This window comes from Melospiza georgiana, chromosome 1 (genome assembly GCF_028018845.1).
Source record: "Melospiza georgiana isolate bMelGeo1 chromosome 1, bMelGeo1.pri, whole genome shotgun sequence".
Lineage (NCBI taxonomy): Eukaryota > Metazoa > Chordata > Aves > Passeriformes > Passerellidae > Melospiza > Melospiza georgiana.
Window position 1 is genome coordinate 20499677 of NC_080430.1, and position 12996 is coordinate 20512672.

Below are 12996 nucleotides of genomic sequence, written 5' to 3' on the forward strand. Positions count from 1 at the left end.
TACATCTGAGACTAAGTTTTGATGTGAAGAAAAATGCATTAACTTTTAACAGAAAACTGCTAACCCTGTGTGTCTGGTTTATATGGAAACAGGGGAAAAACTTGATGTAAAGGCTGAGATTACCACTTCATTTCAAGCGCAGATGGAATAGATGACTACACAAAACCATTTGATCTAACCAAACTGAGCCTCATTTTCCAGTGCTTCAAGACTCACTGGAGAAAGCTGATGGTTTTCTCCTGCCAGGACTCTGTGCCTGCTCATGTCTTCTTTTGTCACAAGACAGAGCAGAGCAATTCTTTCACACTATCATCAGTCAGAATGCATATTTCCTTCACCATATCCAGTCTGAATCTAAATTATTCTCTTTTTTGTGTGTTTAAAATATATGAAAAATTACAACCATTAGCCATGTCTGTTTCTTGTGTTCCTTTAGTCTCTGTCCACCTGTATTTCTATCTCTCTATTAGGAATGTTTCTTTCTTCCACAAAGCACCTGTGCTAACAGAATCATTGTGCATTGTCAATCATAACTACTGAGGGATTTTTCTGATAGTCTAAAATGAGACAAAGACATAATTTCAAATACATGGCTAGATTGCTCTCAACCTTAAACTAACTTTCTGTTTCTTTTCCTATAATTTTTCATATCCAGATGGGCTATTTGGAGACCAACCGCAATGGAATATGACCAAAAACTAGGAAACATTTTAAAATGAAGGAGTCATTCAAAAGGGAGCAGCAGGCTACAGAGGAGGGCCTGCACGTGAAAGTTACCAAGTTTTTTGAGATTGTCTTGCAAGAAGCAGAGAAAGAAAATTACTTTAGGTGTTTAAAAATTTAAAATTGTCAAAACCAAACTACAGGGAAAGAAAACCAATGCAGCAAATGCAAAGCTTATTTATTGACAGCTGCAATTATCTTGAAACATCATTCCAGTTCTTCAGCATGTTACTGCTAACTAAATACTGTCTGTGCCAGGGAAGCAGATTCAGTAAAAAAAAAACAGGAGACTTGAGGATTTTGGGGTTGAGATGCAGTCACACAGATAAAAGAGAAGCAACCCTTGGCTGCTAAATCACAACAGACCCTCACAGTACCAGATTAGAAAAAAAAAAAACCAGAAATATTTCATCTTTGAATAGTCAGACACAGGCATTTAAACCTATAAATAACTGATTTTTACTAGAGAAGAAAAGTACTTGCTTTCTGAACTTCAGTAATTTGATTGTAAGAAATTTGTGCCATAGCTTATACAAGAATAGCATTTAAAAGTACACTCAAATCCTTATACAGTGTTACTTTAACATTTGTAAAGTGCTTTGGCAATGTGAAGTGTTATCAACATTGCAAAATAGTAGCACTATTACTCAAGTACTCCCTTAAAGAGTGATTCACTTACTCCTCTGGTTTTACTTACTTCTTTAACATGAAGAAAATCTTTAGCCTCAAATGAGATGGCCATGCCTGGGACTGGGACATCATCTTCGTGAGCTGCACTGTACCCAACATTTGTCCGAACTGCAAATGCAACAGGTTTTGACTGCAAAATAAAAGATGAACATCATGAAGATTTATCTTGCAAACACATACATATATACAAACATATACACAGGAGATGATTTCTCTATTTTATAGTTTTTAAAATCATAAGAATTACAAAGGAGTCTCAACGCATCCATAGAAAAAATAATGAAGCCTAGTTTTTACTGACATTTGTTATTAGTATCAGTGCATTTCATAGAACACAGATTTTTAGTAGGTGATAGAGCTCTGAATTAATTTGAGGTAAACCAAGTCAGTAATAGGTAATCACAATTGACTTGGCAATTCATATAATATTGTCAGTTTGCAGTTCTGCTGTGAGTTCAGTGTTTGGGGGCTGCCAGAAGAAGTAGTTTTCAAGAGCTACAAAACCCAAGCTCCATGGACAATGGGGCTGCAAAAGGAATTGCAAGGGGAGCATGGCACTGCACCAACATTGCTCCTTCCACACCATTCTTGTCTGGGCACCCACGTGCTGGTCACCTCAGGAGCATTCTAAGGCTGCTCCAAGTGTAGCCCTCACAGCCTCAGCCCCCAAGAACTATTTGGGGAAATTGCAAATTTGGAGAAGAGTCCCAGCAGTTACCAGTAACCCTTAAGCAAGTCACCTCACTGCACTCTGAGAGAGGAACAATGTGCCTTGGTATCATCATGTCATTATCAAGTACCAGCCTCAGAGAGATCTGTTCATTTCCCTAACTCTTTCTTACGCTGCTAGCTGACATCAGTGAGTTAGTGGATTTCCCCAAGTTTTGTTTTCAAGAAGCAGCTGCCAGAAGAGTCAACAGAAGCCCCACATCTGCACAGCTTCTCCCTACCAGCAGCACCAGTGCTGAGCACCTCTCAGCACAGGTATGGTAACAGAAGGCGCCACCCAGCTCAGCCCAGACTACAGCCACCGAGGGCTTTCTCTTCTGAAAGGTACAACTATTTTACAGGATAACAGCATTTTTTCTGCTTTATTCTAGGCTAAACAACAGCTTGAGCTTGCTCTCCCCACAAGATTATCACACAGTATCCCTTGGACCCACCACTGTCCTGCCCCAGGCTGAACCTTTAGCCCAATTTGTCATAACAGATAAACTGTTAGAAGGGCTAATTTGAATCCCGATTTGATTATGCATTCATGATTACACTTTTGAAACTGGGCATTTGTGAGAACAATAATCCAAAACTAAAGTTTGGTGATTTCTGCGTATCAATTAAAATATCTTTCAGTGTTGATAAAATGGGAATTTCGACTTCCTAACATCTCAAATTGATATCTTAATTATCTCCTCTATAATTTTCTCAATGTTACTTCCACTATTACCCTACATAAAAGATACCAAACTATTACAGAACTAGTCATGCCACAAAAAAAAAAAAGAAGTCACACAGGCACTGGATTCAGTGATATCACTAATCCTCCTTAAAATTATTGGATTTAAATATTCATACAAAACCTCAAAATATTCCTGAATGTAAAAATTACAGAGTATCAGAGCTGATGCTTTCTATGCTATTACTAATTTCAACAATCAAAATACAGATATGAATAGTCACTGAATTGTCAAATCTCCTAAGCAATACTTACCATCAAATAGTAAATAATCAAATAAATCATTACCTCTTATTAAGAATAACCATTTTGTATGGCAGTGACCTGTCACTGTGGAAATATGTGGAATGAAATCTATTAAGAAACAATCTGTGCCAAACACTGATAGGAGGGATAGCACGCTTGCTTATCCATTCTCATATTGCTACATCCTCTAGCAAATAAAAGAAAAAGTTGCCTAACCACTGTGACTTGCTCCTAAAACTAACAGCAGATGAAATACTTTAGGTTGACTAAGGACTTTAAAATCTTGGCAGCATTGCAACAAACAGACATCTCCAGGAAGTTAATGTCCTTGACATACTTCTTAGATGTGATCTAACATTGCCTGTTAGAAGACAACTCCTGACCACCCAAGAAAAAGAATACAATGGAAAGGACTTCAGAATTTTCTTAACGTAAAAGAATTGTTGCAGGTGAAATTCTCTGTCATTCTATGCCATCAAAAAAACGTAAAACTCTGATAACAAAAACAAAACAGAACATTGAGTTACAGACATTCACAGAAATGGTATGTCCCATTTTAGATACTTGCCGCATTGGTAGAAAGGGAGACTAAATTATCATGGGATTAGACTACAATAATTCATCTAATTGAATATTTAAAACTAATTAATTTATAGAAGTTAAATGCTAGCCTTTTTACATAAATAAATAATTCTGGAGATTTCATAGCACTATCAATTAAGTACTTTTCCTGAACTACATTGTCTTGAACTAAAAAAGCCCAGATGTTATGTAATTAGGGTCTTATGTAAAAAAAAAAAAACAAAAACAAACACAAATAAACAAAAAAAAATTGACACATGCATATGTATATTTGAAAATGTATCTAGCATTTGCTTACATATCCTGCAGTTCTAAAATAGGACTGGGTCAAAACAGTTAAGCACTTGCTTTTCATTCCCTAAATCTCCATGAAAATGGGATGGCAGGTTAGCACTCAGTTAATCCACAGGGACAAATGCTCCCAGATGTTGAACAGTTTAACATGTCATGTCTCTACAGAGAAACAAAGTAGCCTGGAAAAGTTCATTTATCTTCAAAATGAACACTTTCATCCTGTTTTTCTTTTTTTCTCTGGTAGAAGTACAGCACTCAACCAGTTGAATAAACCTACAAGGAGAGCAAACAATCAGACCACAAACATTGCCGTCACCTATACCATGAGGGGAGCAGGGAGCACATTCTGGAGTGAGGTTCTTCATGAACCAGTTTCAGATTCTGATATAAATTCAGACTATAAATCAACAAAATCTTAGTCAACAACTCTTTAACCAACTTTGGCTGTACACTTTTGGTAATGTACATAAATTAAAGTGCGTCTAGAGCAACCTTACTCAATTTTCTCTTTTTTCTATTTGGATCTCACCTCTTCCTTTACCAATTATATTTACTTTACACATCCTCATACCAACCCTCATTACTAATTTCATACTATTTACGGTATTATTATACTTTACTACTTATATTTCCTTGTGCCATGATTAACTTGTATTGAATGTAAACATGAGAATTTGCACATTGTATCTGCCTTGGTCAATTTGTCAGTTTAAACAAGTTTGTACCTGCTTGGTTGAATTTGTATTCAATAAATATTTCACTCAATAACAGAGCAAAATAATACAATCTGTTCTCTAGTCATGTACTTAATACATGACAGGATCTTTTTTTCCCTATAACCGATTTCAGATTTTTCATACTGTTCAATAAAACCAGTGGAGGCAACCCCTGGAATCCTAGGCAAGGAGGCAAATTCTGTTATGGCATTTGCTCACAGAACAGGTCATCTCCCTCATGGCCACAAATTTTGGAATTGTTGGTTGATAATCAAAGTATCTCTAGTCCTCATCCACTATCAGGGTGTAGAAAAACTGATGAAGGCATTCTCCAAACCATTTTTGTCTACACTTGGGCTTGATCTAGGATCTCTGATCCATCTTACCTCTTACTCTGTCACATCATTCCCACAGTAGAGGCACCTCTGTATTTACACAGTTTAAATGAAATCAGAATGCACCTTTATGAAGGCAATGCCAGCTAAGACAAGAACTGACTCAGAAAATTATTACAGCTACCATTTCAAAAAAATGGTCAAAGCATTTCATGTGTCTGTGTTACAGTTCAGAAGATGTGTCTCAAAGAAAGTTCACTCCCTCCCTATTTCTACATAAAGCTACTCATTCTTCATGCTATCCACTTTTCACACATGCATGCAGCCTTATCCTGAGTGTAAGGAATTATTCTTCTCTTGGGTAACGAATATAATGGGTGTTTCTCAAATCACTAATAAGCTTGCACTCGTGAAAATTTAAAAGTCACACCAGTTCTTTCATGTGAGAAAAGGTGATTACAACTACTGAACTTTTCACTAGAAGACTTAATGGGTAGCAAATGTGACAGATGATGACTTAAGTTCAGCACTTTTTTCACAGAGTAGCCCTGTACACAGTGTTTGTGCCATTAACAATATTAATACTCCACGAAGGACAAAGATCAATAGCACTGTGATGGCCTAGTACTGCTATGTTGAAAACATCTCACTTTATTTTGCCCTGCTAATGACATAGAGTCAAACACATATAAAGCAGAAGCGGTTCAAAACCTCTATATTTCACAGAATTACATTATTTTTATTACTATTATAGAGAAATTTACAAGGTTATGTGTTGGAGAATTTTGCTCAGACATGGCTTGAAGGAAAAAAGGCCATGAAAATATACAGCTGATGGAAAAGTAAAAGGCTGCTGTAAGCAGCTAATTCTCACAGCCTGTTTCTGTAAACAACAAGAGTTCTCAGGCACGTTTATGTAAACAGCAGAAGTTCTCAGGCTGTTTTTAATAACAAGTTAAATATAAGTTTTGGGAAAGCAAAAGTTGACAAACATGGAGGCCTTGAGAACTTTCATATCAGGGTGAGAACACAAATCTTGGTTTCAATAACAAACCACAGGTATTGAAAACAAAAGGAGGGGTTAATGTGTAATCTGTGACCTATGGTGAGCTCAGATTTTGTAATATGTATAAGCTTAATTAACACCACTATAAAAGTGTGTGAGAGAGATCAATAAATCGGAGTTCGATGCTGAATCAAAGGATGGGTTGTCTCCCTTCACTTCAATAGTTATGAAACCTATACTGTCAAAAAAGCAGCTTGAAAATGCAAATGCAAAAATAATAAAATAACTTTTTTCCTTTTTTTACTTTGTGCACTAATTCATGCACCCGTGACACAAGAAAGAAAACTCAAACCCACCTGAGAACACAAAAATTTACAAGAAATTTTTGTTCTAAATGATGAATATTTCTGGAGCCTCATGACAGATAAGAAATTGTCCAATTTCTAACAATAGCATCTGCTCAGCAATCGCATTGCTAAGGAAGCAATGACAATTCATTAAAGTCCCAATCGAAAATTAGGAGCATATACAGCTGCTGTCACTAAAAGCAGCGATCAAAATATGACTTCTCAGCAACAATCAGGCCTTCCTTTACAGTCATAGGTGTGTGTCCCAAACAAGCCTGGGAGGAAGCCACAACCACAGAACAATTGAGGTAGGAAGAAGCCTCTGGTGTCTCTGAGTCCAACCCCTGCCCAAAACAGGTCTGTTTAATCAGGCTGCTCAGTGCTGTGTCCCAGTGAGTCTTAAATACCTCCAAGGACAGAACAACATAAACTCTCTGTGCATCTTCCTCCAGTATTTGACCACCATGGTTGTGAAAAAAAAAAAACCAAACATACAGGAGCTATGGTTCTCTCACATATCAATGAGTGAGGAACATAGAAATCCATATTGGAATAAAGGTACGTAGTTTTGCAGTCCAGTATGAGCAAAATGAAGTGTTATTACAAGTAGAATTTATCAATTACCAGTTTTAATTTTAAGTGGAGCACACAAGGAGTTCTCCATTGCATCCAAGAACCTTTCAATGGCTTCATTTTTTTTTGCCATCAAGTTCCCAGTTCAAAAGAGGAAAAGCAAGTGGTCTCTAAGGGATGATTTCTCTCTTTTTAAAATGTCATTAATGTTTTGCCAGTCTGTATCTCCTAGGCAGTGGTCTAAAAAGAGTGTTTATGCTGTATTCAAGACTTCCAGTGAAGTGAAGGAGCTAAGAAGTACAGTATGAGAACAAAACACAAGTTATTAAGTACAATTATAGTTAATAAGTAGCAGCCTAAGTACAGTGGTATAATGGAATAATATCTCTTCTAAATTATAATGGCTTTGGATAGCACAGATGCCTTCAGAAGGATCTGGGAGAGAAGTAGTTAAACACAAAATTATTTGATCTGAGTACATTTTCCCATCTGTTTCCAAAATTAGGGCAACGTGAACTATGTCCTGCCACTACCAGAGCTTGCTCTGCTACTTTACAAAGGGTTGGCTCACTGAATTCTTGCTTAGGACACATCACAAACGCTGCTCTCTGGTGCCTCCTGCAAGAGCAGCCAGCGAGGACTGGTGCCTGTCGCACAAGGACCCCGCGCCATCAGCATCCTGCTTGGACTCGACACGGGCTGCAATGCTTGCTGCACGGAAACTCAGCTATAAGAGATTAATTCTGACGTTCCTTAGAGTCCTCAGATCCTAAGGATCACTGGAGAAATTTTCTGAGGAAACCTTTGAATCCTTCCAGTTCCTTGGAATCCCTCCTACAGCAATGCCTGCACTCAATGTTGAAGAGAAGGAAAATTTAACACATCCAGCTGGTACAAAAAAGAGTCTGCCAGATCCAATTTTTCTTAACAATAGGTAGATTTCAGAGAAATTTTTTTTTTTGTCCTCTAGTACTCTCCAGAGATACTTTTGTTACTATTTTAGCTCATCTTCACACACAGCTTGAAAGTCATGTTTCTTACTTCCTTGTGCGAAATCGTATTTTAATAGAGTCACCAATGTCGGTTGACATTCAGCTCAGGAGGCAGCAACGACTGAAATAGCTGTACTGACGCACACCAAGCTTTCTCATATGAGCAGGATCTTTTTTTATTAGAGCATAATGCCAAAACTCGATGGTGGCCATGTGTTGTCTGCATGCAAGTGCGCCAGAAAGGTGGCTCTTCCATACCACCCACTTGGGGAGTAAACAGGAACCGCTGGAAACCGGCACAGCTGAAAAAGTCTGTTTGTGCTTACTGAAAACATGCTTATTCTGGCAGCAAAATCCAACAGATGAAAACTGTCATTTGCAATAAAAATACTGTGCTGGGATTTCAAGTTCTTTTTTCAATGTCACAATGAGGACGTTTTATGCTTATGAGACATCTTAAGCTTATGAGACAGCATTTTAGCAGATCTTAGTTTTTTTTTGGCTAAACTGAGGTTCACATAGAGAAAAGATTTGCAGTAACATTTTCAGGCTCTTCACAAACAAAAATTTTCCAGGAAAGGCAAAATTCTGTGACACAGCAAGCTAAGTAAATACTAAATATATCAGCAATGCAATGATTAAAAATGTAGACTCTATTATCAAAATCTCTTTAAAAAATGCTGCTTCGCCTAAATTGTTTCTTATTTCAGTGTTATTCATGCAAGTTTTTTTGCTGGTTCCAATATTTAAGTAATTCTGCATTTCATTTTTTTCAATTGGATCAGAAAGTCTCTACAACTGCTAGAGTCAAAGGTTAATGTTTGTTAAAATGTTTCACTTTTATATAATATTTTAAGCATGTTTTCTAAGAAACTGCTGAAAAATTCTTCCTTTATTCAAAACATACATTTTGCAGCTAGACTGCTCTGTTTCCAGGAATTACATGGCTATATGTTCCAAGGATGATATTTTAAAGTCTGAAAAGCCAAATGTTCTATTAGCTCTTAACTCATACACTGAACTAAAACTGAGAAGTTATGTGAGGATATGATAAACACTACAGCTGCCTCAAGGCTCCTGCCCCTTTCAAATTATTCCGTTTTATGGCCATAGCTTATGTTAGCTCATGTCTCACCTGGATATCTATTGTTTGTGTAAGTCTAGCACTATCTGAGACACTTCTCATTTTTAAATTAAAATGGCATCTATACTTCAAACCTCCCAGACAACCAAGATAGAGATTATTTAAACACAGAGCATATATTCATTGCACAGTCAAAGCTGGGGTAAATGAATATTTGTTAAACTTGAAAGTTAAACGTCCCAGACTTAGGGAAAGTGAAAATGAGGCTACCTTTACCTTAGGGGAATGGTGGCGGTACCTTTAGCTTAGACCTCACTGTGTACAGTATTATTGTTCAACCATTAACTTTACAGTAATATATTTTCTCCCATCTCAGCACTATAGAATCACAGAAGCATTAAGGCTGGAGAAGACCTCCAAGACCACTGAGACCAACATTTGACTGAACACCACCTTCTCCACTAAACCACAGCATTAAGTGCCATGTCATTAAGTGCCATGTCCAGTCATTTCTTGAGCACTTCCAGGAATGGTGGCTCTACCACCTCAGTGGGTAGACCATTCCAATGCCTGAGCACTCTTTCAGTGAAAAATTCTTCCCGATGTCCAACTTGAACCTCCCCTGCAACTTCCTCTTGTCCTGTCACTGGTTGCCTGGGAGAAGAGACCAACCTCCTCTCAGATCATTGTAGAGAGCAATAGATTCTGTCTCTTACTGGCATACAGGAGGATCTTCCCTTGCAAAAAATCCAACAATGTGTGAAACACAAGGAGCTCTCCATAACATCCAAGAACCTTTCAGTGGATTCATTTTTTGCCATCAAGTTCCCAGTTCAAAGGAGGAAAAGCAAGTGGTCTCTAAGGGATGATTTCTCTCTTTTTAAAATATCATGAACCTTTTGCCCGTCTTTATCCCCCAAGCAGGGAGCTAATGCACCAATCCCATGACAACAAAGGAGAAACAAAATAATCAACAACTACTTTTTAAATATTATCAGACTAGACAGTAAAGTCTATAGATTTATATATCTGCACAGGAAAGATAAGATAGCACAAAACACTTTGAATATGTCATTTTCTACCTTTGGAGCACGTGACATTGTATACATGGTTTGTATGTTTTTCTATTTAACTACATGTGCATGTGCAATTTTCAATGTTTAATTAAAACAAACAACAAAAGGATCATCCCAGCAATGCCATTCTAGCGTCACACTGACATTTCAAACACAATCAGTATGACTGAAATCTTTATATCCATTGCCAAAAACTCCTTGCAACTTCCAGCACAGAATTAACAGACTGCAAATGGCTTAATATTCTGTAAGATGCACAGCACTAGAGCCAAGGCACACTTTGGCTCTGCTGTTCAAATATTTGCTGGAAGCAGAACAACTGTGAGACTCAGCAACTAGAGCTTTTCAAAGCAAAGCTAATGAGAAATGTAGTTTTATCTAAAATTTTTCATTTTATTTAAAAAAAACCCAAAGTTTACATGAAGGTGATACAAAACTTATAAACTATTAGGACAAATATAATAATTTTGGAAGAATAACGTAAGTAATTATTAATAATAAACAATAATAAGTAAAATAAATTTTACATCAAAACCTTCATCTATTATAATTCTCCTGTATCTTGTTTCTCTTGTATATTGTAATCTTCCTTTTGTGCTTTGGGCAAAAGCTCAATTCTTGACTCCTCAGCCTGGCCACCCGTGTGCCTGCGCACATCTGGGAGAGCAGTGAGCACCAGCCCTTTCTCCTTCTCTTTGGATGAAGGAGCTCCCAGGAGGTTTAGCACCAGCACAGCTGCTGCACTGCAGTTCTGCTGCCCTGGTACAGGAGGAGCCAGGGCCTTGCTCATATGTTCTGGAGATGCCTTTCTGCTAGAAAACATTCTTCCAAAGGTTTAGAGTTAGGCTAGAGCAGGACTAGGGCTTCTCTGATATAAGCCAGGAACTAAGGAAGATCCATGCAGGGGAGAAGCCAACAAAGAACAGCTAAAAGCCGGGCTTGGGGCCATTCTGTCTGAGCTGTGCCAAAAGCAGTCTATCAGCAGCACCTAAAGATTTGTGGGAGCTGTCATCTCATCCCTGTCCAAAAACAGTCTCTCACACTAACAAGCTAAAATCAGAATTACTTCAGTTTAATAGTTCCTAATATTCCTATTTACTTTAATATTTCCTAATTCTTATTTACTTTTCCTTGAGACATCTCATTTGTATTCCTTGCTCAGAGCACAGATAAAACATGTCTCCTGGTGGGTGTATGAGATGCAGGAGTGAAGTGCTGTGATGATGATATCCTTACAGAATATATTATACAGCTGGTGCACAGCTAGTCATCTAGCCAGCAGATGAAACATTAGCTGGCAATAAACCTTACTCTTATTATAGCCACAGAACTGCTAAGGTTTAATTCCAGGCTGGGTGCAGTAAGAGTTATTATAAAAACATGAAATAAAATGACACAAAATTGTAACGATTTTTCTCTTTGTAAGAAAAAAGACATGGCATCAAAATGCAAAGTGGCAGTAAGAATTCTAATTTGGGTTTCTAGACTTTTTAAATTTACTGTACTTTTCTTGGCTGAGTGGACTGAATTTTCTGTGGGTATGCACTCCTCAGGCTGAACCAAAGCCAGTGGAGCAGCCTGCGCTCAGTCTGACCAGGGAATCAGTCCTGTATGATACAGTTGCCAGTGTGCACACAGCTGTTTTCTCCACACACAACAGGTAATACACATACAAGTGTTTTATTCGTAAGCAGCTGCCATTTACATTGTCAAAATCTCACAGGAGAGATTTTGTTGCTGCAGGAGGTTCTCCTGGGATGTGATCACCACTGGAATGAGAATCAGGCCTTCTCTCCTCCAACCCCCAAACTGTCTTGCCTTTTATTTTATAGGGTTTAGCTCATATCAGAGAAATTTAAAATTCAGTTTCTTTCTCATTTCCACATACTGTAGAGGGGAGTGCACCCAGAGGATGATGAGGACACTCAGCAGGGGATCACTTCTTTCTCCAGCTGGCTGATCAGAGTCTCCCCTTGCCTTTTTTCTTCTTCCTCCCATTTTTTTCTGATTTTTCCCCCAAAGTCGCTATCCCATGAAGAGGTGATGCTCATTCTGGATCTGGTGGGGCAGTTTGTGCACGCCAGTGAGCCTCAACTCGCGCTGCACCAACGCCTTTTTATGTGCAATACAAAACATCACTGGACACCAAATACGGCTCCCTAATAAGCAACTAAAACTCTGCATACTTCTAAAGCTTCTAAAAGAGCAATTTAAAAATTCTGTATCTTTCCTCTAGTATCAAAATTATATAAAATCCATGGCTATACTCCAAGATCTATAATCCTTTCTGAATTGCTGGTAGTCAACCAGGAGTTTGTACATGGCTTTATGGCAGAACCCATGCACACAAAATGACACCAGGGATACAGGAAAACAGATGGTGGACTGCTGCTCTTTATTTTTTAAATACTTAAATTAGTTTCTTTCATAGCCATATTTTACTTCTGTATTTACTTAAATACATTAAGAAACTGGAGTGAACCTTAAGAGTAGAATATTGAGCTGCAATGCTGCTAAACCTCCTGGGTTTTTTGTGAATAAAAACTTCATACAAGATGTGGAAAATAGAAAAACAAACTACAATAAACACAGTGTGTTATTAATTAAATTACACATTTTAACCTTGCTTTAAATTTGTATGTCATTCCAAAGAAATACTGTTTTTCGCTAGCATGAAGAACTTTTAAAATTTGTTGGTAGATACCAAAGTCAAAATTTCTAGCACATGTTTTCATGGCTGTGTCATTTTTTGAGTCAGACACTGGAAGATAAAGGCATGTTTTACTTGTTTTCATCTAAAATAGATCCTTTTCTGCCCAGTGAGAATTAAAAATTACTTAAAATTAATAAATATAAACCCTATATTAACTTTACACAGT

General features: G+C 37.6%; 1 protein-coding gene across 8 annotated transcripts in view; it reads right to left on the reverse strand.

Annotated features, from left to right (window-relative positions):
* The window catches only part of CACNB2 (calcium voltage-gated channel auxiliary subunit beta 2), a 247833-nt gene that overhangs the window by 45501 nt on the left and 189336 nt on the right, over positions 1 to 12996 (reverse strand). For all 8 annotated transcript variants that reach the window (XM_058029166.1, XM_058029174.1, XM_058029148.1 and 5 more), the window contains one exon: positions 1421 to 1543. In XM_058029166.1, coding sequence (XP_057885149.1) covers positions 1421 to 1543 — 123 coding nt within the window. The remainder of the gene's footprint in view (positions 1 to 1420; positions 1544 to 12996) is intronic.